At 43.4% G+C, this 26914-nt stretch overlaps 2 protein-coding genes across 7 annotated transcripts in view; one reads left to right on the top strand and one right to left on the bottom strand.

Moving 5' to 3' along the window:
* The window catches only part of SDHC (succinate dehydrogenase complex subunit C), a 50617-nt gene extending 46667 nt beyond the window's left edge, over nt 1–3950 (top strand). For 3 of the 4 annotated variants that reach the window (XM_033195688.1, XM_033195691.1, XM_033195689.1), the window contains one exon: nt 3095–3950. In XM_033195688.1, the coding sequence (XP_033051579.1) occupies nt 3095–3199 (105 nt within the window). In that variant the 3' untranslated portion in view covers nt 3200–3950. The remainder of the gene's footprint in view (nt 1–3094) is intronic. The other variant, XM_033195690.1, reaches the window with a different exon arrangement.
* Nucleotides 3951–4468: 518 nt separating this feature from the next.
* On the bottom strand, nt 4469–26590 carry CFAP126 (cilia and flagella associated protein 126). Of its 3 annotated transcripts, none has more exons than XM_033195685.1 (7): nt 26429–26590; nt 24481–24578; nt 8924–9098; nt 7511–7573; nt 7269–7349; nt 6277–6453; nt 4469–5902 (listed from the first exon to the last, which is right to left on the bottom strand). In XM_033195685.1, the coding sequence occupies exons 3-7, from the start codon at nt 8948–8950 to the stop codon at nt 5717–5719; spliced, it is 534 nt and encodes a 177-aa protein (XP_033051576.1). In that variant the 5' UTR covers nt 8951–9098; nt 24481–24578; nt 26429–26590; the 3' UTR covers nt 4469–5716. The 3 variants fall into 3 exon arrangements, with proteins under 3 accessions (XP_033051576.1, XP_033051577.1, XP_033051578.1); XM_033195686.1 differs by having other exon boundaries at nt 26502–26538; XM_033195687.1 differs by lacking the exons at nt 24481–24578; nt 26429–26590 and having other exon boundaries at nt 8924–11163.
* Nucleotides 26591–26914: the final 324 nt, after the last annotated feature.

Here is a 26914-nt window from a genome sequence, read left to right as displayed (position 1 = left end):
TTGTCTCAATATGGGGGGAAGAGAGGGGAGGTTTTATAAAATCGCAGAACTTAGAGCTTTTCTGCCCTGGTTCTTGCCTGTGATGGTAATCTTTTTGTTGAGGGAAGTGAAGAACCTAAAGGTCCTTAAGTCTGCTTTTATTTTTTCTTCTAGCAAGTACTGGCTGTGAGTGTGGGACAGGATTTTGTGTTTTCTGTGACAGTCTGTAGTTTTTGGTCTCTGAACTTGATCGTTGACTTGCCAGAAGATCTAATGGGGGAGTGAGGAGTGAAAGAGTAGGAGGTTATAGGGTCTGTGGCATTCTACGGAATATCCCTGCCTACTACCACTACCCAGTAGGACTCAACTCTCTATAATAGAAACACTGTCCTTATTTAAGCAAAACAACTCTTTGTGGAATCTGCTTGACTCCTGATCTCCTAGTTAGAAGCTATTTGAGGGTTGAGGTGAAGGCATCTTCTCATCTTGATTTTTTTTTTTTTTTCCTGGACTCTCTCCATCTTTTCTCCAAACTGACTCCTAATTTAGGCAGTTGTACATTCAGACTGTAGGCGTATGTGTGTGTGTGTGTGTTAAGGTGCCATGTATGTGGGAAGTGTGGAAAATGAAGACTACATTTGCCCCAGGGGCTCATTTAGTGACTTATAATATAATATTAATATGTTAATATCCCTAAGACACAAGAGAGTCAAAATTAGTGTTTTGTTAAATGTGGGGCTGGGGGCGTGGTAGCTCACGCATGTAATCCTAGCACTTTGGGAGGCCGAGGTGGGTGGATTGCTTGAGCTCAGGAGTTCGAAACTAGCCTGGGCAACATGGCAAAACTCCATCTCTACCAAAAATACAAAAAATTAGCCAGGCATGGTGACGGGTGCCTGTAGTCCCAGCCTACTTGGGGTGCTGAGGCAGGAGGATTGCTTGAACCTGGGAGGTCAAGGCCTTAGTGAGCTGAAATTGTGCCACTGTACTCCAGCCTATATGACAAAGTGAGACCCTGTCTCAAAACTTTTTTAAAAAGTGGGGGGTTGTGCAGTGGGGGCTGGGTGAGATAGCTCACACCTGTAATCCCAGCACTTTGGGAGGCTGAGGCGGGAGGATTGCTTGAGCCCAGGAGTTCAATACCAGCCTGGGCGAGACATAACGAGACTCTGTCTCTATTTTTTAATATTAAAAAGAAATGTGGGTTTTAACTCAATTGGTAGAAAACTAATTTAGTGGCATGCTACCAACAAAAAAATTTAAATAGAATAGAAAATATAGGCAGGGGCTGGGCATGGTGGCTCACACCTATAATCCCAGCACTTTGATAGGCTGAGGAGGGTGTTATCACTTGAGGTCAAGAGTTCGAGACCAGCCTGGCCAATGTGGTGAAACCCCGTCTCTACCAAAAATACAAAAATTAGCTGGGCATGGTGGCATGCGTCTGTAGTCCCAGCCACTGGCGGGACTGAGGCAGTGAACCTAGGAGGCTGACGTTGCTGTGAGTCAAGATGGTGCCACTGGAGAAGCTGGGTGCAGAAGTTCACGCCCGTAATGCCAGCTCTTAGGGAAGCAGAGGCAGGAGAACAGCTTGAGCCCAGGAGTTCAAGACCTGCCTGAACAATAAAATGAGACCCCTTTCTCCACAAAAAGGAAAAAAAAAATGTATTTTTTTAATGAAATTTGTTTATATATAAATATATATGTATTTGTATATATATGGTACCACTCAGTAATGGTAAATATTGTTTTATCAACTTTTGCTATATTATATATACATATCTACTGGGCTCCAATTTTAAAGGTATTTCTTAGTGGGGTCACAGTCAAAACAAAATTGAGAAATAGTGTTCTAGATCTCAGAGTATCCTTTAGAATACTAGTCCTCTGATAAACAGAGTTTCCCTCTATAAAAAGATTCTGAGATTGACTATATCTAGGAAATAATGCATATTATATCTCTCTTTTGGAGATTCACAGTGTACATTAGTGAACTGTTTAGAGGCCAGGCGCAGTGGCTCATGCCTGTAATCGCAGCATTCTGGGAGGCCGAGGCGGGTGGATCACGAGGTCAGGAGATCCAGACCATCCTGGCTAACACGGTGAAACCCCATCTCTACTTAAAATACAAAAAGAGGCTGGGCGCGGTGGCTCACGCCTGTAATCCCAGCACTTTGGGAGGCCGAAGCAGGCGGATCACAAAGTCAGGAGATTTAGACCATCCTGGCTAACACGGTGAAACCCCGTCTCTACTAAAAATACAAAAAATTAGCCAGGCGTGGTGGCGGGCGCCTGTAGTCCCAGCTACTCGGGAGGCTGAGGCAGGAGAATGGCGTGAACCCGGGAGGTGGAGCTTGCAGTGAGCCGAGATCCTGCCACTGCACTCCAGCCTGGGCGACAGAGCAAGACTCCGTCTTAAATAGATAAGTAAATAAATAAAATACAAAAAAAAAAAAAAAAAAAGAGCTGGGCGTGGTGGCAGGCGCCTCTAGTCCCAGCTACGCGGGAGGCTGAGGCGGGAGAATGGCGTGAACCTGGGAGGTGGAGCTTGCAGTGAGCTGAGATTGCGCTGGTGGCAGCGCCACTGCACTCCAGCCTGGGCGACAGAGCGAGAGTCCGTCTCAAACAAACAAACAAACAAAAAAACAACTGTTTAGAAAGCCTTGCAGTTAAATGTTTACGAACTTTGTATGACCACAGAACTTTATTTTGGCCCATATAATGGCTTTCAACATTCTGAGGAACAAGTGTTTGGAAGAATACACTTTGAGAAACATTAATCTAGATGTGTGGTCCTGAGGAAAAGTTTTATCTATTCATTCTGGAAGCTTTTGTATACGGTATGGGGCCTGTGGCATTCTAGAGAACATTGAACATTACTCCTACCATCACCACACAATAGAACCTGATTTTCTGTCATTGGAGTAATTGGAAAATAGGTTCCATACTGTGGGTTTTGAGAAGGGTAAAGATGGGGCATAAGGGTAGAAGCGCTTTTCTCTAGAATCATGCTGAGAGGAGGTGTCCATTCCTTTAGGTGGAATTACTTTCTGACACAGGAACTGTTAATGTCCTGTTTACTGAAATTCCTTTTTTTTTTTTGCTTTGTCCACAGATGTGGGATCTAGGAAAAGGCCTGAAGATTCCCCAGCTATACCAGTCTGGAGTGGTTGTCCTGGTTCTTACTGTGTTGTCCTCTATGGGGCTGGCAGCCATGTGAAGAACGGAGGTTCCCAGCATCATCTTCCTACACCTTATTACATTTATCCATCTTTCTGTTTTTCATTCTTATCTCCAGCTGGGGAAAAGTTCTCCTTATTTGTTTAGATCCTTTTGTACTTTCAGATCCCCTTGGAGCAGTAGAGTACCTTGTAGACCATAATAGTGGAAAAGGGTCTAATTTTCCCCTTGTGTCTAAAGATGGGGTGGCTGCAAAAACTCCCCTTTTTTGCCCACAGCTTGCCAACTCTGGAAGCAGTTATTCTGTCTCCATATTGGGCTTTGATTTGTGCTGAGGGTCAGCTTTTGGCTCCTTCTTCCTGAGACAGTGGAAACAATGCCAGCTCTGTGGCTTCTGCCCTGGGGACTGGGGGTGAGGCTTTGGGTGCCACTGCCTGTGGGTTGCTGGCTTAAAGGACAATTCTGTTCATTGGTGAGAGCCCAGGCCATTAACACCTACGCAGTGTTATTGAAAGAAGAGAGGTGGGGGTGGAGGGGAATTAGTCTGTCCCAGTTAGAGGGAGATAAAGAGGGGTAGTTAGTTCTTGGAGCAGCTGCTTTTGAGGAGAAAATATATAGCTTTTGACACAAGAAGAAGATCCAGAAAATTATTGAACATATTAATGCCATTATTTCTTTTTCTTGGATTTCCAGAAAAGCCTCTTAATTTTATGCTTTCTCATCGAAGTCATGTACCCTTTTTTTCTGAAACTGAATTAAAATACTCATTTTATCTTTGACTCTCCTTGAAATCTAGAGAAACCAAGAAAATGGCTGTTGGGAAGGAACCAATTTCCTCCTCTTCCCTCGGGTCTCAGGCATTTACATCCTCCCTCTCCCTGCAATCTGACCTTTCCCAGGAGAGAAACAGTTTTCCTACATCTCATCATTGGAGAAGTTTTCAGGGAATCAGATAAAACTTAGCCAGATATTTAAATATCACACAGAAGCCTCAGAGAAGGAAGGAGGAAAAGAAAAGAAGTGATGCATGTAAAGTGCTTTTGGGTTATAGGCACTAAAATCCTATTAAGGACTGATTATAAGCTTCATGGGACAGTTCAGCAAATTATGATTCAGTGAGGGGCACAGAGGACCAGTGTTGGTGACAGCTAAGGGATGGTGACCTGAAGTTATAGGCTTAGGGTGGATGAAGAATAGAGATTTTTTAAAAAAGAAGGGATTGTTGAAAACCTGGCAAAAATGTATAATTTAATGAGAAAACTTGATGCTTTTAAAAATGCAGATAGGCCAGGCTTTACCAGGCATATACTGTTTTGATAGTTTTTGGGAACTCTGGAATAAGAGACCTATCTCGTGTGTCTCTTTTGAGTTGCTGGCCAGCCAGTTAAAGCCATGGGTCGAAGAGGGGAAATGGTAACTGGCTGGTGTCAATTGGATAGGAAGACCATAGTTAAGGTGGGGACCTGCTCTTTTAACAGTCTTCATTCAGGGTCCCAAATAGTATTTGGCTTTAAGTAATGATTGCTTTTCCCTTTTTACTAGAGGGGTCCTGGGAAGTCCTTGTGCCTTTCCTCCACTTTAAACCAGCTGTTCTCTACTTTGTCCTTGGAATGAGGGACAAGTGATCATGAGAGAACACTTTGTCATTGGGATGGGGAAAGGTTTGGCAAGGGCATTGAATTTAACAGCCAGTACCAGGAAAATGTAAAATGGGGTCAATGATGAACAGATGTTGGAGGCTGGAAAATGGGTAGGGCAGTTGAATTTTTTGGTGGTTTCCTACCATTTGGGTGATTGAAGCATGGTAGTGGGTGGGTGGGTGGTGTGACAGAGCGTCATGTTTGTTATTCTGCCTTAAATTTCTACTTACCATCTTTGTTTGTCTTCTCTGTCTTCTAATAACTTTAATATCTTCAATTTTCAAACTATATTTGTACTTGGGCTTAGATAGGAAGTCTTACAAAAGCATAGTATCTTCTACTTTGGTTTTCCCTACCTTTTCTTCCCCACCTTCTCCAAACACACATATACATACTCTACTCAACAATTCTACTTCTGATTTTGTAGTTGTTAGTTGTGCATGCTTAGGATAAAAAATAAGTGGGTAGGGTTGAGGGACTGGTTCTTTGAGGTTCTACCCTTTTTCCATGAATCAGACCAACTTTCTCTTGGTCATTTCTGGAATATAACTGACTCAATTCTTGTAAAAATGTGTTCCACCCAAACCACTGTATGTTCTTTTCCCTACTTTATTTTCCCCCACCTTCCTTCTCCTAATTGGGTTACAAGAGGCAGCCATAGCAAGAGTGGAAAATCCAGATCAGTAAAAGATTCAACAAACAAAGTTTATTTTCCAAATTTGTTTTTACTCCAACCCCAAAATTTCCCTGTTTCACAGTTCTGACTGGGGGCTCTTGTTTATTTCACTCGGTCGCTATACAGGTTTTTCCATGTGTGGCCACTTGGTCCATATGAAATTCCAGGTTTGTATTTCTGGACCTCAGCTAGATTAGGCCCTGCCCAGAGTTCTAGCATACGTGGACTTCCAGGTGGGCTCTTAGGATCTGGCTGGGCTTTGGGGACCTGGAGTATGACCTGCAGAGGGGTGTGAGCTTCGGAGTTCATCTGGGGAATTGAGGTTGGCAGCTGGGGAGCTTGGAATTATGGTTGGACTTAGTGCTTGTTGTACAGTCTTTGTGATAGACTTCTTCCTGAGTTTCTTCTGACTGTCTGGATCATGGGGCTGTCAGTGATAGAGTGGAAGAGACAGTCATGTCTCTGGTCGGGCCCAGATCATTCCCAGTGCACCTCAGGATTCTAACTCCCTTTCTGCCCATACCATGGGCAGTAGATCAAGCTTCAAATAAGGAAAGTTAAATTTGATTTCTCTAACCACCCTCCCCCACCTTGAGATTAGATCATTTTCTACTGTTGGGGGTGAGATGTCCTTAGCCCATCCCTTCAGGCCTCAGAAGGTGATTAGGGACTAGTCAGGATAAGACGAATTGGTTAGAGGTTCCCCCTGCTGGGTTAGTGGTGGCATAACAGCAGACATTTTTTGAAGTTGAAAAGAAATTGAGACAACAGGGTTTTGGATTAGATGGGAAGAATAGATACCTTGCCTAAGATTTCAGGACGCAGCCCATTGGAGGCCTTGAGTAGATCAGAATTTTTCTGTATCCATTTGGTGAGGGAGGCAGCACCAGCAGTCGTACGAGAGGTCAGGGTCACCCGAGCAGGGGGTATCTTCAGAGGCATTTGCCAGGTGCCCATGAAGGAACCCCAAGGATTTGCCTGAAAATGAAAAGGGATCCCTCAATAGGCCTTCTCACTCCTGGTAACTGACTTAGACCTCTGTTAGTCTTATTTCCATTCTTTAGGAATGCATGGTTATGAAACAAGACTGAAAGCATAATCTTCCCACCCTTCCTTATCCCCCTCCCTCATTTAGGCTTTGCAGGCCTTATTTTTTCATCCCCTTTACTCTGCCAACTTAAATTCCGCATCCTTAGGCTGAGTGTGGCAAAGGAGTACCCACTGCACAAATGTCATCACCTGAAGGCTTTCTTTTATACAGATCATTGATCAATTTAAGAACTGAAGGGTGCTAAACACAACTCTATCCTGTTGGGTAAGCTGGCCGGAAGTTCAAGGGCTCTTACATTACAACATGAATTAGATTGGCCGGGCGCGGTGGCTCAAGCCTGTAATCCCAGCACTTTGGGAGGCCGAGACGGGCGGATCACGAGGTCAGGAGATCGAGACCATCCTGGCTAACACGGTGAAACCCCGTCTCTACTAAAATATACAAAAAATTAGCCGGGCGAGATGGCGGGCGCCTGTAGTCCCAGCTACTCGGGAGGCTGAGGCGAGAGAATGGCGTAAACCCGGGAGGCGGAGCTTGCAGTGAGCTGAGATCCGGCCACCGCACTCCAGCCTGGGCGACAGAGCGAGACTCCGTCTCAAAAAACAAAAACAAAAACAAAAAAAAAACCATGAATTAGATTAAACTTTAATTTTCCTGATAATGGCTGTGAGAGACTGCACATCTCCCAGTTCTGTGCCTCAATTATTTGCCTTTCTTGATAGGAATGAAGATAGTATCTCACCTTGGAACGGGGCACAGAAGGCAGTAGATGACCACGATCATTGGCAATAATTTGAGTGTAGCCTTCATGAGAAGAGATGCTCTGGGATACAAGTGGGAGAGAGAAATGTTTCTGAGTGGGAAAAAAAGGAGTATTTGGGGAGCTTGGTCAGAGAAGGATATGGGAGTTTAGAGAAGGCTAAAAGGAGTTAATTGACAGGGAGAGCATGAGGCTGTCTTGTAGGTGCACTGAACATGGAATACCTCTTTTGTTGGCTTAGCCGGAGACCAGTTCTGCAGATAGTTGGATGAGAAAGCCTTTTCATACTGTGGAGAGAAAGATAAGTATCCCTGTGAGACTTCAAGGCCCCAAACCCAGGAAATGATTACTAGGCACAATTCTTTAGATTTGAAGACCAAAGGCCTGACCAACCATGTAGGCTTTAAGTCACTATGACAAGGGTGTAATTTGTTTGGTCTAGATGTGTGCTGTCCAGCATGGAGCCAGTAGCCACATGGAGCTGTTGAACACCTGAAATATGACTAGTTCAAATTGAGGTGTTTTATAAGTATGAAATGTGCTGAATTTTGAGGTTTTGTCTTTTTCTTTCTTTTTTTTTTTTTTTTTTTGAGACAGGATCTTGGTCTGCCACCTGGGTTGGCGTCAGTGGCACGATCCTAGCTCACTGCAGCCTTGGACACCTGAGTTCAAGCGATCTTCCTCCCTCAGACTCACAAGTAGCTGGGACTACAGGTGCATGTCACCATGCCCAGCTAATTTTTTAATTTACTTGTAGAGATGAGGTTTCACCATATTGCCCAGGGTGGTCTCAAACTTCTGGCCTCAAGTGATCCTTCTGCCTCAGTCTCCCAAAGTGTTGGGATTACAGACGCGAGCTACAACATCCAGCAGGTTTTGAAGATTTAGTACAAAAAAAGAATGTAAAATGTCTGATTATAATTTTAAAATACTGATTAAATGTTGAAATAATATTTAGATTTATCGGGTTAAATTCAATATATTTAAATTTTATGTTTTAAGTTTTTCATGTAGCTACTAGAAAATTTAAAATTACATTTGTGGCTCGCACTCTTTTTGTTGGGCAGCACTGGTCTAGATCAGGAGTTGGTAAACTATGGCCTATGGGCCATATCCGTATTGCTGCCTGTTTGGGCATGGCCAGAGAGTAAGGACGATTTTTATAGATGAACATTTACAATTGATTCAGTAAAATGGAACACTAACTTTGAATCCCAGTTAAGTGAAATGTTTTCTCAACTCCCAAAATTCCATTATTTTCATTAGTGGTACAAAAAAATTGTACTCAGTTATATTTTGAATTTGTCAAAAATTTTATGGAAAAATGTTTTTCTTTAATTATGTAAGTAGCTATAGAATATTTTTGACTTTGCCACTTGGCCTAAGCCTAAAATTTTTACGCTCCACCCTTTTACAGAAAAAAAAAAAAATTGCCAACTTCTGGTTTACACCCTACAAATTTAACCCAGAGATACCTTTGGATCGCCCCTGGGCTCTATCCCTGAGGAGGTAAAATATTATCTCACTCCACTCTCAGCTGTCTGTTCAAAGATCAGAATCCTATGAGAGGAGACAGTCCAAAGATAGAATCTGAAAAACAAAAGTAAACTTTAAAGAAATGGAGAATGGGAACTTACCTGGTTGGCACTGTAGTTAGTGGCCATAATCTTATGCTGTTTACACTCGTTGCTTGGCAACTGCAGAAGGCTGGCCTCCTGGGACTACCTCCCAATCAGCAGAGGCTGCCTTTCCCTTCTGCTTATTATTATTCATTTCCTTGGCTCACACTGCCCCCATTTGTTTTCTCTGGAACTTAGATTCATTTTTATTTTAGAGATGGGAAAGACTGGGTAAATGTGAGAAAATTAGCTGAATAGTAGCTACTCTTTTTCTGGCATAACCTACCCCTGCTTAAGAACTTCCACGTGGCCTTTGATTGGGGTTTTTAACCACTTTAACAAACGATATAACCCTGAGAGCTATGTTTGTTGGACAACATGGTGTAACGTACCACAGGATGCAGAGCCAGATACTGGGGTTTGAATCCTTATTCAACATGGGAACATAGGAGCTATATGACAGTAAACAACTGACTTGTCTTCACTAAATTTCTATCAACTTGTTTGTATTGTGGAGATTATAGAGCCTACTTTTACATGGTGAGATAAAATGAATAAAGTGTCTTGACAATATCATAGCATAGTAGGTATTCAATACTAGTGAGATGCTGTTTATAAGGCTCACTACTTTATCAGGCAGAATAACAAAGGAACAATATTTAAAAAGCAACTAGCTCAAATCTGTCCCCAGAAGGAAAAACATATCCTGTCCTTGGTCCTTAAATAATTTCCTCTGTCACTGTCTTAGAATCACAGCACCTAAGAACACAGGTGTTTAGTGTTGACTGGAATAAAATGGAATCGGGTGCTGGTGCAGGGAGATTGAGCAGGAATGAAGAGAGAAAGTCACAGAGTGGAAAGTATCAGGTTTGGAGACTTCAACGGGGGGTGCCAGGACATGAGCCTAATATTTGTGGGACGAGGAAACCCCTCTGAAACTCATCTGAAATGGTATTGTAATACCAATCTACGACGTGGCTAGGAGAATTAATGAGTAAGCAGAACTGTGCTTTGTGAATTGTAAAGTGAATTTATATATAAGGTGTCAAGATGAAAGGGAAAAACTGAAATAAGTTGCCCAAAGATACCATTAGGACCAGGAGAGCATTATACAGTAGATCCAGGCCGGACATAGTGGCTTATGCCTACAATCCCAGCACTTTGGGAGGCCAAGGCAGGTGGATCACGAGATCAGGAGTTCGAGACCAGCCTGGCCAACATGGAGAAACCCTGTCTCTACTAAAAATACAAAAATTAGGCAGGTACGGTGGCATATACCTCTAATCCCAGCTACTTGGGAGGCTGAGTCAGGAGAATTGCTTGAACTCGGGAGGCGGAGGTGGCAATGAGCAGAGATTGCACCACTGCACTCCAGCCTGGGTGACAGTGCGAGACTCCGTTTCAAAAAAAAAAAAAAAAGTATGTCCATCAGTCCCTTCTCTTCATTCTTCCCCCAAAATCTTCATCTTAAACCAACACACCAAGTATAAGTGCACTCTTATGCTTCTGCAGATGGAGGGAAGAACAGCTCTTGTTTTAGAGGCTCTGGAGTTAATACCTGGATAATGTGAGATCTCGAAAGATAACTCATGTGCTTAGTACCTGTGGTTCTTATCACTGTCTAGCGTAGTGGAAGAGAGAAGAGTTCTTTAAGGACCAAGGACTATCTTTGCTCTAGGATATCCATTTTGGCCCTTCAAGCTGCAGTGATAGGCTAGCATTATTTCTCTTAGAATTTTCAGTTGGTATGCCTCCTCCTGCTTTTCTGATAGGGATGTAATGATAAATGATTACTATACTCATTTTTAAAAGTTAACTAGTTTTTGTTCAATTGCAAAAGTAACGTACATGGAAAAAAGTTTCGTGTTTACAGGATGGTCAGTGAAAAGCAAATCTCCATTTGATTTCAACTCTCAGTCTTGCTCCTCAGGGCAACTACTGTTATTCATTTCTTGTATCTCCTTCCAGAAATATCCTATGCATACAAACACTAATGAGAGAGCTGTCCACATTGCTTTTTGATTTGCTTTTTTGACTATCTTGGGGATTATATTTTTATCATAATATAGTATTCCATTTTGGGATGCACCATAGTTTATTCAGACCCATATGGATGACCATTTAGGTTATTTATAGTCTTTTGCTATTAAGGACATTGCTGTAATGAAAAATCCCTGTGTATCTTTATGAACATTTATGTATGAATTTTTATGTACATATGTGATCTGTAGGATAAATTTTTAAAAGTACATTGCAAAGTCAAATGGGTTTGTGCGTTTAAAATAAGTAGATAATGTCAAATTACCATTGAAATGCATTGCACTAGTTTGTACTTCTACCAATGGTGTATGATGGCGTGTGAGTGCCTAGTTCTCTCCTTTCTTTTCAACATCATTATCGTTTTTTCTGTTTTTTTTTTAGTCTAAACTAATTTTAATTGAACTAATAGAATTGAACTAATAGAACTAATTGATTGAACTAGTAGAACTAATGTTAACTGAGCAGTTACTGTGTACATGCCAGGAACAGTTCTAATTGCTTTATTACATTTTCTCATTTAGTTCTCAACCCAACCAAGGAAACTGGAGAATACACAGTGAAGAGTAGAGCCAGGATTTAATCCCAAGTATTCTGACTCTAGAGCCAGCAGTTTTAACCATTAATATTGCTTGTTAAGCTGTAGGTTGAACAAGGTGTATAATTTTATTTTTTGTTTTTGTTTTGAGACAGGGTCTCCCTGTCGCCTAAGCTCTGGAGTGCAGTGGTGCCATCAATATCCTGAGCTCAAGCAATCCTCCCACCTCAGCCTCCCAAGTAGTTGGGAGTATAGGCATGAGCTACCATGCCCAGCTAATTATTAAAAAAAAAAAAAGGCCGGGCGCGGTGGCTCAAGCCTGTAATCCCAGCACTTTGGGAGGCCGAGACGGGCGGATCACGAGGTCAGGAGATCGAGACCATCCTGGCTAACATGGTGAAACCCCGTCTCTACTAAAAATACAAAAAAAAACTAGCCGGGCGACGTGGCAGGCGCCTGTAGTCCCAGCTACTCGGGAGGCTGAGGCAGGAGAATGGCATAAACCCGGGAGGCGGAGCTTGCAGTGAGCTGAGATCCGGCCACTGCACTCCAGTCCGGGCAACAGAGCGAGACTCCGCCTCAAAAAAAAAAAAAAAAAAAAAAAAATTAAGTTCGTCTTCTCTTGAACTTATGGCCTCAAGTGATTCTTCCCCTTTGACCTCCCAAAGTGTTGAGATTACAGGCACCAACCACCACGCCCACTCAACATGGTATATCATTGTTTTAAATTTGCATTTCTTTAATTAGGGTGTTTTTATGTGTGTATAAACCCTTTTTAATTTTTTTTCCCCCGATAATGGCCTTTAATGTTTTTTGCCACTTACTATTGGGCTGTTGACTTTTTTTCCTTTTTTTTTGAAACCAGGCCTCCCTCTGTCACCCAGGCTGGAGTGCAGTGGCATCATCTTGGTTCACTGTAACTTCTGCCTCTCATGTCCAAGCAATCCTCCCACCTCAGCCTCCCAAATAACTGGAACTACAGGGACGCACCACGACACCCAGCTGATTTTTAAATTTTTTTGTAGAGAAGGGATTTTGCTATGTTGCCCAGGCTGGTCTTGAACTCCTGGGCTCAAGCCATCTGCCCACCTCAGCTTCCCAAAATGCTGGGATTACAGGCTTGAGCCACTGCACCCAGCCTGTTGACCATGTTCATTAATCTGTTTGAACTCCATATATTAAGGAAATTAGTCCTTTGTCAAATATGTTGCAAACATTCCCTCCAGTTTGTCACTTAATTTCGTTTTGTTGGTGGTTTTTCTGTTTTGTTTTTGTTTTTGTTTTTCTGGGGGTTGTGTGTTTTTGTTTTGTTTTGTTTTGTTTTGCCATGGACATGTTTTTAGTACTTACGTAGTAGTCAGATGTATTACTCATTTTTTCTATGCTCTGGATCTTATGCTTTGAATGGCTTTTTGTAAATTCCAATATTTTAAAAATAATTGACCTCTCACTTCAGTTTTTACATTTAAATTTTTGTTCCTTCTGGAATTTTAGTGAATGTGGACAAAGTTATGCTTCAGTTGCCTTAACTAGTTGCCTTGGCATCATTTATTAATAAGTTTTCTTTTCCCCTACTGATTTGAAATGCCACTTTTAATGTATTCCCTAACATATTTGTGTCTGTTTCTGGATCCTCTAACCCATTGTTCTAGAGAGAAAGGTGATTGTTTTAGATTATTTGTCTCTCTGATACCTAAAATCCAAGGTACACGCTGGGCACAGTGGCTCACGCGTGTAATCCTAGCAGTTTCGGAGGCTGAGGCAGGCAGATCAGTTGAGGTAAGAAGTTCGAGACCAGCCTAACCAACACGGCGAAACCCCGTTTCTACTAAAAACACAAAAATTAGCGGGGCATGGTGACACTTGCCTGTACTCCCAGCTACTGGGGAGGCTGAGGCAAGAGAATCGCTTGAACCCGGGAGGTGGAGGTTGCAGTGAGCCGAGATCCCGCCACTGCACCCCATTCCAGGCGACAGTGAGACTCCATCTCAAAAAAAAAAAAAAAAAGGGCCGTGCGCGGTAACTCTCGCCTGTAATTCCAGCACTTTGGGAGGCCGAGACAGGAGGATCACGAGGTCAAGAGATCGAGACAATCCTGGCCAACATGATGAAACCCCCGTCTCTACTAAAAATACAAAAATTAACTGGGCGTAGTGGCGCGCGCCTGTAGTTCCAGCTACTTGAGAGGCTGAGGCAGGAGAATCGCTTGAACCCGGGAGGCGGAGGTTGCAGTGAACCGAGACTGCGCCACTGTGCTCCAGCCTGGTGACAGAGTGAGACTCCGTTTCAAAAAAAAAATCCAAGGTACAATCCTGGCTTGATCCTATGTGAATTCTTCCATTTAAGATTTCAGGCCGGGTGCAGTGGCTCACGCCTGTAATCCCAGCGCTTTGGGAGGCCGAAGCGGGCGGATCACAAGGTTAGGAGATTGAGACCATCCTGGCTAACACGGTGAAACCCCATCTCTACTAAAAATACAAAAAATTAGCCGGGCGTGGTTGGGGGGGGGGGGGCGCCTGTAGTCCTAGCTACTCGGGAGACTGAGGCAGGAGAATGGCGTGAACCCGGCAGGTGGAGCTGGCAGTGAGCCGAGATCGCACCACTGCACTCCAGCCTGGGCGACAGAGCGAGACTCCGTCTCAAAAAAAAAAAAAAAGAAAGATTTCACTAGGAAATTGTAATATCAGTAGTAACAGGCAATTTTAAGCTTCTAATAAAAGTGTATTGAATTTTAGCCTTTCTTCAGATGAACTGGTTGACTTCAGGTACAGCAGATGGTCTTTTACTAGGACCAGATTTACTTCTTCCAAAGTTGGAAGGGCTCTTTAAAGGCCTTTATATATGCCTTAAGATATTTTTTTCCGTTCACTTAAGTTCTCTGATGACTGAAACTAAACCATTAAGAAATCTTTTATTTGGATGGAGATTATCTGCTATTGAAGTACAAGTTTAACCTGTAATCTATAGGTGATGCATACATTGGACCTAAGTGAAGGTAAGCACCAGCATGAGTACTAGAGTCGGATTGCCTGGGTTAAATTCTGGCTCTGCCTAAATGTATGACCTTACACAAGTTAATCTTTCTGGGTCTTAGTACCCTTATCTGTAAAATGGGGATAATCTTAGTTTTGAGCATTAAATTTATGTAACATGCTAATAGGGTGCCAGATGCATAATGAATGCTCAATTATTTTAGCATTATTATTGGCCTAAGACTGCCAAGAAGTATATATTCAGGTTACCTTAAACAAAAAAGGGGAAATGGGGAAATTATAATTAATAGGAGTATTTAACAGATTCCAAAGGCAGGAAATATAGTTTGGGCCTCAAAGGATACTAGAATCTGGAAGATAGAACATGATCAGAAAGATTTTCTGTTTCTTCTTTGTCATCTGTTTCTCACTGCCTTTATTCTTTTTTTTTTTTTTTTTTGAGATGGAGTTTCGCTCTTGTTGCCCAGGCTGGAGTGCAATGCACGATCTCGGCTCACCACAACCTCCGCCTGCCGGGTTCAAGCGAGTGATTCTCTTGCCTCAGCCCCCTGAGTAGCTAAGATTTTAGGCATGCACCACCACGCCCAGCTAGAGACAGGGTTTCTCTATGTTGGTCAGGCTGGTCTCGAATGCCTGACCTCAGTTGATCCGCCCACTTCGGCCTCCCAAAGTGCTGGGATTCCAGGCATGAGCCACTGCGCCTGGCCTCCCATGGCAATTTTTAAAAACAGAAAAAATTATTAGTAACCCCTTCATAGTAAAAATGGGGCATTTATCTCATCTATTACACAATTTAACCACTTGCATCACTGTCTCTAGTTATACCATCAGCTCTCTAAGATTTCTTCTAAGTAGTTCCAAGGTGCCCTGCATGTCACCTCACTAGGTCAGGTGTTAATGGGTCTTGGATAGGAGACTTGGCTTTTGCCCCATTTCCTGGGCTAACAGGATTTCATCCAACCAAGCTACTGGCCAAATTTTGAACTATTCAACCACCCTGGCTTTTGTAGATTTCCTTATAGGAAATGAAGGCCTAGTTCTAATCGCTGAAAAGATGCATGGCTACAAATGTAAAAGCTATAGTTTCAAAACTTCTCTATAGAGTTAAAATAGCTGATCCAGTTTTCTTTCCTGAGACTAAGGCTCCCTCTGTTGGAGACTGCTGTTACATCTCTCCTTTCCACCGACAATACCACAAAAGAATAATATTCTTGATAAGATCACCTTCCTGAGGAGCCAAAGAAGAAGCTTTGTATACTCCCCACATACTGCCTATGGGGTAGCCCTCTCTGCAGCATTCATAGACCTATAACACTATTTCTTTTTCTTTTCTTTTCTTTTTTTTTTTTTTTGAGATAGAGTCTTGGTCTGTTGCCCAGGCTAGAGTGCAGTGGCACGATCTCAGCTCACTGCAATCTCCGCCTCCCAGGTTCAAGTGTTCCTCCTCCTTCAGCCCCCCTCATAGCTGGGATTACAGGCACACACCAGCGTGCCCTGCTAATTTTAGTATTTTTAGTAGAGACAGGGTTTTGCCATGTTGGCCAGGCTGGTCTCGAACTCCTGACGTCGGGTGATCCACCTGCCTTGGCCTCCCAAAGTCCTGGGATTACAGGTGGAAGCCACTGTGCCCAGCCTTTAACACTATTTCTTAAAGCAAAAAGACCAAAGAACAAGCTTTAAACAACCAAAATGACTGAAGAGACATCAATATCTCTCACTAGTGGTGTGAATTAAATTTGTTTACTTGCATAACTAAGAATAAATGGTGGTTATAATGGCACCAGTATAGGATATCATGGCTGTGTGCTTTGACAATATACAGGTTGACCATGAAGTCTGGAAATAGATACTATTATTTTATCATGGATTTTAAATATATCAATAAACCATTCATATGTATTCATTAACTTTTCCACATTTCTTTGCAATCTTGTAAATATAGTACAACTATCAATGAAGAGAGATTAGGGGGCTGGGCACGGTGGCTCACACCTGTAATCCCAGCACTTTGGGAGGCTGAGGCGGCGGATCACTTGAGCTTAGGAGTTCAAGACCAGCCTGCATGGTGAAACCCCATCTCTACTAAAAATACAAAAACTAGCCAGGTGTGGTGGTACATGCCTGTAGTCCCAGCTGCTCGGGAGGCTGAGGCACGAGAATCGCTTGAACCCCAGAGGCAGAGGTTGCAGTGAGCCGAGACCTCACCACTGCACTCCAGCCTGGGCGACAGAGCAAGACTCCATCTCAAAAAAAAAAAAGTAGATTAGGGACAGTACGTGAGAAATAGAATAAGCTCTCTGTCAGACACAGACATTAACCAGGAGTAAAAGGATTTTTCCTCAAGGTAGGTGCTAAGGAGAATAACAGATTACTAGATAATTTCAATGTTGCTCATATAAACAATAGCCAAAAAGAGAGAACTTACGTATTGTACAGAACTATTAGGATAAAGGTATCCATGAGAACAAAAATACAAACTCTTCCTAAACAAACACCAAAGACATGTTTCAGATTGGGAGGGGGATGGCGGGACGGGAGGAGGAAGCAAGTGAAACAGGTGAAACAGGGTAGGAGGAAGCAAGTGAAACATGGTGAAAGACTTACATATATAAAACAAAATTTGTAAGGCATATCTGCGGCCACACATACTGATAATATCAATAGATATGGGGCCGGGTGCAGTGGCTCACTCCTGTAATCCCAGCACTTTGGGAGGCTGAGGCTGGCGGATCACAAGGTCAGAAGTTCGTGACCAGCCTGGCTAATATGGTGAAACCTCGTCTCTACTAAAAATACAAAAATTAGCCGGGCGTGGTGGTAGGTGCCTGTAGTCCCAGCTACTCAGGCAGCTGAGGCAGGAGAATCACTTGAACCCGGGAGGCGGAGGTTGCAGTGAGCCGAGATCATGCCACTTTACTCCAGCCTGGGCAACAGAGCGAGACTCCGTATCAAAAAGAAAGAAAGAAAGGGTTTAAAGAAAGAAAGAGAGAAAGAATGGGTTTACCTACCTATTGAAAGAAAATAGTTTTCACGTTAACAAAGCAAAATCCAACACTGTGCTGTATAAAAGAACTACATCTAAGAAGAGTTTCAGGAAGCCTAAATAAATGACTAAGAGATGTACCAGAATTTATTCCTAAATGTAAGCAGGGGTTGCAGTTGTAATTATCCATCAAAGTAGAATTCAGACTGAAAAGCATTAAAAGAGAAAGAAATTTTAGCCACAATTTTTATAAAAAAGATAATGACATTTTATACAAGGAGAAATAGAAGCACACTGTAATGGGAGGACTAACAAATCCCTCAGATCTAGAAAGATCAAGTGAACAATAAATTAAGATACAGAAGACCTAAACAACATAATAAATAGATTATTTAAGTAGATTTAATAATATTGAACTCTGAACCTTAACAATAGAGAATACACTTTTTTAAAAAAATGCATAAAGGGCTGGGTGCGGTGGCTCACACCTGTAATCTCAGCACTTTGGGAGGCCGAGGCAGGCGGATCATGAGGTCAGGAGTTCGAGACCAGCCGAGCCAACATGGTGAAACTCCGTCTCTACTAAAAATACACAAAATTAGCTGAGGATGGTGGTGGACGCCTGTAATCCCAGCTGCTCAGGAGGCTGAGGCAGAACTGCTTGAACCCAGGAGGCAAAGGTTGCAGTGAGCCGAAATCGTGCCACTGGACTCCAACCTGGGCGACAGAGTGAGACTCCGTATCCAAAAAGAAAAAAAAAATGCATAAAGCATTCACAAAAATGTGGCACATTCACATCCTAAGCTACAAAGAAAATCTCAATATATCCAAAGTGAAGAGACAATAATTCAAACAGTATTCTCTGGCCAAAACGTAATACAATTAGACAAATCAAACAATAAAACCAAAAGGCCTCTTCCAAAGGGAATTATATTTGCACACACACTCACTCTCCCATACATTTCCCCTAAAGGAAATTTCAGAACGTGTTAAACCATTCCTGGGAAATGCAAAATAAATTGCAGGGTTTTTTTTTTGTTTCTGTTTTTCTGACAATGCAAGCAGCTGGGACTACAGATGCGCACCACCATGCCCAGCTAATTTTTGTATTTTTAGTAGAGATGGGGTTTCACCAGGTAGGCCAGGATGGTCTCCATCTCTTAACCTCCTGATCCGCCTGCCTCGGCCTCCCAAAATGCTGGGCCTGGCCTAGTGTGCTTTTTTGTTTGTTCTTCATTACAAAAAGAAAAAGGGGCCAGGCATGGTGGCTCACACCTGTAATCCCAGCACTGTGGGAAGCCAAGGCGAATGGATCACCTGAAGTCAGGAGTTTGAGACCAGCCTGACCAACATGGAGAAACCTCGTCTCTACTAAAAATACAAAAAATTAGCTGGGCATAGTGGCACACGCCTGTAATCCCAGCTACTCGGGAGGCTGAGGCAGGAGAATCACTTGAACCCGGGAGGCGGAGGTTGCAGTGAGCTGAGATCGAGCCACTGCGCTCCAGAGCAGTGACCATCTCAAAAAAAAAAAAATAAAAATATAAAAGAAAAGAAAAAGGAAGCTGAGCTACAGATTAAACAAACATTTCACAGAGAAGGAAATACCAACAGCCAGCTGTGGTGCTCATGCCTGTAATCCCAGCACTTCGGGAGGATCACTTGAGGCCAGAACTTCTAGGCCAGCTGGGCAACATAAATGAGACCTCATCACTACTAAAAATCAAGTGATTACCTTTAGGGAGAGAAAAGGGGTAATATGGAAGGTGTGGGGGTAGATGATAAACTTATTTAAATATGCCTGGTTTTATAGCTTTTATTTTGAAACCCATGTATTTTACATAGTTATAAAACAAAATTTAATTTTAAAAAAATTCTAAAATAAATAAATACATAAATTCTCTTCATTTTTACAACAAAAAGTTTTTTAAAGAAGAGATCCTGGCCGGGCGCGGTGGCTCAAGCCTGTAATCCCAGCACTTTGGGAGGCCGAGACGGGCGGATCACGAGGTCAGTAGATCGAGACCATCCTGGCTAACACCGTGAAACCCCGTCTCTACTAAAAAATACAAAAAACTAGCCGGGCGAGGTGGCGGGCGCCTGTAGTCCCAGCTACTCGGGAGGCTGAGGCAGGAGAATGGCGTAAACCCGGGAGGCGGAGCTTGCAGTGAGCTGAGATCCGGCCGCTGCACTCCAGCCTGGGCGACAGAGCGAGACTCCGTATCCAAAAAAAAAAAAAAAAAAAAGAAGAGATCCTTGGCTATAGTAGAAAAGCTATATAAACAATACCTGTACTTCCTCTCAACTTGACACAGATCATATTGTTTTCTTTCTTGAGATTAAGTCTCCCTCTAGTGGAAATTAGTTTTACAACTAGTCCCCAACACCCAGCACCACAAAGGAAAAAATCCTTTGCCTATTTCCTCCTGCTGCTGTAAAATTATATATTTTAGGTATCAGAGTCTTGAGAAGAAGGACGCGGTAGAAGATACTGAGCAATGGGATAGTAAAGAGTTGGGGACAGAGTTAAGTTTTTTGAGGAATTAGAGATATGAGAAGCTCTAGGAGCCAAGATTTGGGTTATTCAACTCAGAATGGGGAAGGAACCTCAGCTTCATGATGGTAAAAAGTTCCACCACCTCTGCCCAGAAAAGGGTGATTCACATCCTGATATCACTGTGTACTCAGGGAAATAGCTCCCTACAAGGCATTGCATTAGGGAGAAACTATGGTGAGGAACAGTGATGAGCAGGGCATGAAGAGTGATTGTCCTAAGCCAGATATGATGTCCTGAGGGTGAACTCCAGGACCTCCTGTCCCTCAGGACGATCCCACAGTCTCGCTGACCACTGAGGCCAGATGCATAAAAGCTTTGCCTTCCCAGAGACTGATCAGGGGAAAAGGTACTGGCACAGCCTCTTCAGCCCCTGGCACGGAGGAGCAGAGACTAAACCACATTGAAAGTGGCCCCTTGGGGGATGATGGGAGGATCCTTGTGTCCTGGGCTACCCTAGGTCTCATCTGATCTTGCATAGTGAAAGCTACTCATGGGAGAACTCCCTTAGCAGGGAAGCCGTTAGAGTGAAATCTTTCCTAATATTGACTCCGGTTTGTGGAAGTATATGCCATTCTTCTCCATTCTCTGTAGCACTATGGTCTTACCCTATGCAGAGAATGTTTGTTGGTTGCCACCTCAGCATATATCTTCCACCACCTTTACAATTTTTGATAAGAACACAAAAAGAAATGAAGACTAAAAATGGCCCAGTTTCCTAAGATCGTTTTCTGGTCCTATAAAATCAAATTCCTTAATGCAGCTCTGTGGTCCTGCTCTTTTGCATATCTAGCTTGAGAATGCTGTCCAGGAAGGGACTCATTTCAAGAATTATTTCTGCCAATTCCCACATCTTTCTTTCTCTTGCCTTCACTTCCTTCTTTAAGACATGAATTTCCAGACACATTAAAATTCTGGAGGAAAAAAGTGGGCTAATTAGGTGTGGTGACCCTTCCTGGATGCAAAATGTAGCATAATTCTCTATGAATCCATCAGCAAAGAAGATAGGCCATTGAGGAAGATATCTCTCTCCCCAAACATATTGGTTGCTAAAGGCCAGCCCCCAGACCATAATTCCTAAAGTAACAAAAGGTAATGTGAACCTTATATAATGGAATGTTATTCAGCCTTGAAAAGGCAGGAAATTCTGATACATGGCAGAACATGGATGAAACTTGAGGACATTATGCTCAGTGAAATACGCTAGTCATGAAAGGACAAATGCTGTATGATTCCACTGATATGAGGTACTTTGAGTAGCCAAAATCATAGAACAGAAATTAGAAGAGTGGCTGCCAGGAGCTGAGGGGAGGGGTGATCAGGAGTTATTGCTTAATGAGTACAGAATTACAAAAGAGTTCTGGAAATGGATAATGGTGATGGTTGCAAAACAATATAAATGTATTTAATACCATTGAGCTGTACACTCACAAATGGTTAGGAAGATAAATTGTATGTTATGTAATGTTACCACAATAAAATAAATTGGGGAAAAAAAGCAATATGACACTTACTGAGGACTGCCAAGGAGTAATGAAAGGAGATACCAGTGACTGATGCCAGGATGAGATCTTGTGTCTCCTTTTTTTTTTTTTTTTTGAGACAGAGTTTTGCTCTGTTGCCCAGGCTGGAGTGCAGTGCCACAATCTCAGGTCACTGCAACCTCTGCCTCCTGGGTTCAAGCAATTCTCATGCCTCAACCTGCCGAGTAGCTGAGATTACAGGTGTGCACCACCATGCCCAGCTAATTTCTGTATTTTAGTAGAGATGGGGTTTCACCACATTGGCCAGGCTGCTCTCGAACTCCTGACCTCAAGTGATCTGCCCTCCTCGACCTCCCAAACTACTCCTAAATTTTACCCTCTCCCTTGTCTTTTGTCAGAAATCTTGCCCAGACTAATTTCCTAAAAAGTCGAGATCAAATTAAAAAACTGAAAAAAGAAGCTAGACTACAGCCTATCTAGATCAGTGTTATTAGTCGCATCATCATCATATGTGATTAAATTAAAATGTAACCAAAAATGTTTTAACTTATTTTTGCAACAACCAAATGTAAAATTAGAATAATAATAGCACATTTTGCATATGAAAAAATTGAAGCTTAGGAAAGTTAAACAATTTCTCCAAGAACACACAGTAAGTTGTAGAACCAGTTACTAAACTCAGGTAGTCTGGCAAACCCCCACACCAGCCTGTTCCCAAAAGCCCAGACCCTAAAATCTGAAATCTCTAGCCTTCATCTAATTTGATTGCTTAAACAAATTGAATAAATTTATTTCCTATGGGAATGCTCAAATGTTTAATTGAGATGGAATTTTGCTCTTGTTACCCAGGCTGGAGTGCAAATGGCGCCATCTTGGCTCACTGCAACCTCTGCCTTCCAGGTTTAAGCGATTCTCCTGCCTCAGCCTCCCTAGTAGCTGGGATTACAGGCATGTACCACGACACCCAGCTAATTTTGTATTTTTAGTAGAGATGGGGGTTTCTCCATGTTGGTCAGGCTGGTCTCGAACTCCTGACCTCAGGTGATCCACCTACCTCAGCCTCCCAAAGTGCTGGGATTACAGGCGTGAGCCACCGCACCCAGCCTATTTAATTTCCTAATGTTTACTGAGACTTCGAGTGGGAGAGGGATACAATATACAGCATTCCTCAGTTTATTTAGCCACTGAATTTATTTTTTGTAAGCATCTCAAGGAACTTGAGCCCAAATTTTGCAAAACTGCATGTAATATACAATGTTGCTTTTGTTCACCTTTTCCAGCTACTTTAAGAGAATATTTATTTTATCTCATTTAGAAAAAATTTTAAATTAAGATATTGAGAACTTGATTTGCCCAAGGTCATAATCAGTTAATACTGGAGTCAGAATTAGAATCTAGGTCTGGCCACAATTTCAGGTGTCTTCTTTTAAAGTTATTTATTTTTAAACACTTTTCTTTTTTTTTGATACAGGATCTCACTCTGTCACCCAGGCTGGAGTGCAGTGGCACGATCGAAGCTCACTATAGCCTTGACCTCCCCAGGCTCAGGTGCTCCTCCAATCTCGGCCTCCTGAGCAGCTAGGCCTACAGGCTCACACCACCATGCCTGGTTAATTTTTGTATTTTTTATAGAGACAGGGTTTCACCATGTTGCCCAGACTTGTCTCGAACTCTGGGCTCAAGTGATCTGCTTGACTCAGCCTCCCAAAGTGCTGGGATTACAGGCATGAGCCACCACTCCCAGCCTGAAGTTATTTTTTTAATTATAGAAGGAATACTAGCAGATTTCATTCTAGCAAATCACACAATACCAAGCAGTTACCTAGGTGAATTAAGTAAACCCCAAGACAGTAAGTCTTTGTTATCTATTTCTCTATAACCACTTCAAAATTTAATGGCTGTGGCAGGTTGTATTTTTCTTTCCTTCTTTCTTTCTTTCTTTCTTTTTCTTTCTTTCTTTCTTTTTTTTTTTTTTTTTGAGAGGGAGTTTCCCTCTTGTTGCCCAGGCTGAAGTGCAATGGCGCAATCTTGGCTCACTGCAACCTCCACCTCCTGGGTTCAAGCAATTCTCCTGCCTCAGCCTCCCAAGTAGCTAGGAGCCACGTTAGCTGCACCACCACACCCAGCTAATTTTGTATTTTTAGGAGAGATGGGGTTTTACCATGCTGGTCAGGCTGGTCTCGACCTCCCAACCTCAGGTGATCCGCTCGCCTCAACCTCCCAAAGTGCTGGGATTATAGGCGTGAGCCACGGCGCCCAGCCAGGGTGTACTTTTCAAGAGGGTTGTAACAAGATATTCCATACCACATGCTCTTCTTAAATGTGACACTCCTCCCATTAAGAGGTAGAGTCTATATTCCCTCCTCTTGAACTTGGGTGGGCCTGTAAGTAAGGTGGAAGTGAGCCAAGTTCAAAAAAGGTCATACATCTTCCACTTGATTGTCTTAGGAGTGACTCAGAATCCAGCCACCTTGGATATAAGGAAGCAGAGCAACCTCATGGAGAAACCGCATAGGTGTTCCTACTGACAATCCTAGCTGAGATTCCAGTCAACAGCCAGCATAACTTCAGACATATGTTGAAGTAAAATAAAATGGAGACCAGGCCTGAAGAATCTCTGAGCAGACAAAACCAGTTAGGCCTCATAATTGACCTCAACCTTGATTTACAAACACAAGGGAAACTTATGTTGAGCCATTTCTTGTAAATGCCTGTATTAAAGAAAAATAAAACTTAAGCTCAACCAGTTGGAAACAGCCAAAAACTTACATAACTAGGGACTTTCCAACAAGGTGAATGAATGAATAAGGCAACTATATAATTGCAATCAATCAAATTATTTATTTTGCTTCCACATTTACTCCATAAATACTTGCCCCTGATGATTTGTCATGAGAAAAATTAAACTTCTTTCGGTTTGGTATTTCCCGATTCATTAATTGCTTCCTACTCAAACTCTTAAAACTTTTTTTGTGCCTTAGTTTACCTTTTACATATGTGAATGAGCAATTCCAAATAATTCCAGCCCCAAGCTTTCAAGTCATCTCAGGCTTCCAAGTCTTTTCAGCTGAAGTGTCAGTGATTCTGAAGCAGAAACAAGTCATCCCAACTATACCCTTTCCAAATTCTTGACCCACAGAATCCATGACATAATAAACTGGTTGCTGTTTTATACCAGTAAGTTTGGAGTGGTTTGTTACACAGCAATAGGCAATTGGAACACTCACTTATCTTCCCCAAGGTAGCATCTTGGTGAAGGTGGAGCAACCAATGACCTAGAGGTAGCAGAAAAAGGAGGCAACTTCAGGTCTCTGTGGCTGGACTCTGGCACCCTAGTGCTCTCAGATGTGTTGGGCTGGCCTTGTCCCTGGGTACTTTGTGCTGAGCAAGGTGCAGCTTTTTTCTGCTGGGCCTTTTGGAGTATCAGCCTAACATGAACCTCTCAAGTTCATGGTCTCATACCATTCTATTTGCCTCTAGTCCCTGCCCAGTGGGCTTCCTTGTCTTATTCCCAGACTTCTACAAAAGACATTTATTCCTGTCTAGGTATCTTCCCTTGGAAGGAGATGGGAGTCAAATCTGTTCAAAATCCATTCCTTTCTCCATACCCCCAACTCCTGATAGGGCTGGGTGAAGTTCTCACCACCCACTCCTAAGGGTTTTATTTATTTATTTATTTTTATATTTTTATTTTTTTTGAGACAGAGTCTCGCACCCATGCTAGAGTACAGTGGTGTGATCTCAGCTCACTGCCAGCTGTGCCTCCTGGGTTCACAACATTCTCCTGCCTCAGCCTCCCGAACAGCTGGGACTACAGGCGCCTGCCACCATGCCTGGCTAATTTTTTATATTTTTAGTAGAGATGGGGTTTCACTGTGTTAGCCAGGATGGTCTCGATTTCCTGACCTCGTGATCTGCCCGCCTCAGCCTCCCAAAGTGCTGGGATTACAGGTGTGAGCCACCGCTCCCGGCCTCCTCAGGGTTTTAAAATCCATTCCTGGCCGGGAAGCACATTCTATGTAGGACTGGTTTCAAGTGATGCATCAGTGTAAAAAGGGATTTGCGGGCAATCAGTATAAATTATTTGGGTTTGGCTCTAGCTCTGTCACTTAATATAAGGGGATCTCAGGCATGTCGCTACAATTTTATTTCTTCTTCTGTAATATCTTGATAATGGTTACTTCATAAGATTATTAAAAAGATTAGAAAGTAAATGTAAAGCAGTCCAGGCACGGTGGCTCACGCCTTAATCCCAGCACTTTGGGAGGCAGAGGCGGGTGGACCACCTAAGGTTGGGAGTTCGAGATCAGCCTGACCAACATGGAGCAACCCCGCCCCTGTCTCTACTAAAAATACAAAATTAGCTGGGTGTGGTGCCACATGCCTGTAATCCTAGCTACTCGGGAGGCTGAGCCAGGAGAATCGCTTGAACCTGGGAGGCGGAGGTTGCAGTGAGCCGAGATCGCGCCATTGCACTCCAGGCTGGGCAACAAGAGCCAAACTCCGTCTCAAAAAAAAAAAAAAAGTAAAAGTAAAGCAAAAGTTAGTTACGATTAGAAAATGCATATCAGCAAATTAAAGACTCCAAAAGCTATTTAATTAAAGGGAATTGCTTAATTCTGCCGAATTCCAAATTTTCCTGCTTGATAAATTCACAGAACCCTTTAAAACGAAACACCAATAATTAGGATTAGGGTGGAGACGGAGGAGCTGGAGTGAACAGGACTCGGCTGGAACACGTCCACGCACGAGTATGAGGTGAGGTGTTCAGGTCAATGGGAACGCCACTCCCCTCGGGAGGACACGGCAGTCTTTTCGTCCTCCTGGGGCTGAACCCGGGACGTCTACACGAGGCTAATGGGACAGCTGTTTCTCCTCGTCACAGCCCGCGCGTGCTCCGCTCCGCTTCCCTTCCACCTGCGTATTGCCAGTACCGGCTCCATCTTGTCCAGCCCCCGCTGTCGGGAACTGAGAACAGCCTTTCCCAGACTTCCGGTTTTGACTCACTAATGACGGGAAAGCTCCGGACCCTCTTGCGAGACGCGGGGAGAGAAGCGGGGCGGGGCGGGGCGCGGCGAGAGTAGGGGCGGGGCTCACGATGACGGCGGACAGAAGGGCGGGTAGGGGCGGGGCGAGAGGAGGTGTGCGACGGGAGGAGGGGCGGGGCTCACAGTGACGGAAGCAGAAGGCGGGGCGGGACGAGAGGAGGGGAGGGACGAGCGGAAGCGACGGAAGAGAGGAGGGGCGGGACGAAAGGAGGGACGGGACGAGAGGAGGGGCGTAGGAGTGACGTAGGCAGAAGGGCGGGGCGCAAGAGCGACTGAGCACTACGCGGGTGAGAGGAGGGGCGGGGCGTGGGAGTGACGGGGCGTGGGAGTGACTGGGCACCCAGAGGCCCCAGCCGGAGGCGAGGCGAGGCG

The sequence above is a fragment of the Trachypithecus francoisi genome, unplaced genomic scaffold (genome assembly GCF_009764315.1).
Source record: "Trachypithecus francoisi isolate TF-2019V2 unplaced genomic scaffold, Tfra_2.0 Lachesis_group5, whole genome shotgun sequence".
Classification (NCBI taxonomy): Eukaryota; Metazoa; Chordata; class Mammalia; order Primates; family Cercopithecidae; genus Trachypithecus; species Trachypithecus francoisi.
This window is presented reverse-complemented; position numbering and strand designations above follow the sequence as displayed.

Excerpts from the sequence above, each read along its gene's own strand:
- CFAP126 (XM_033195685.1), bottom strand. The coding sequence starts at position 8,950 with ATGGCCACTAACTACAGTGCCAACCAG. Across the intron at positions 7,574-8,923 it reads CTAACTACAGTGCCAACCAG|TATGAAAAGGCTTTCTCATC; the intron begins GTAAGTTCCCAT and ends TTCTCTCCACAG. Across the intron at positions 6,454-7,268 it reads CTTCTGTGCCCCGTTCCAAG|GCAAATCCTTGGGGTTCCTT; the intron begins GTGAGATACTAT and ends TTTCATTTTCAG.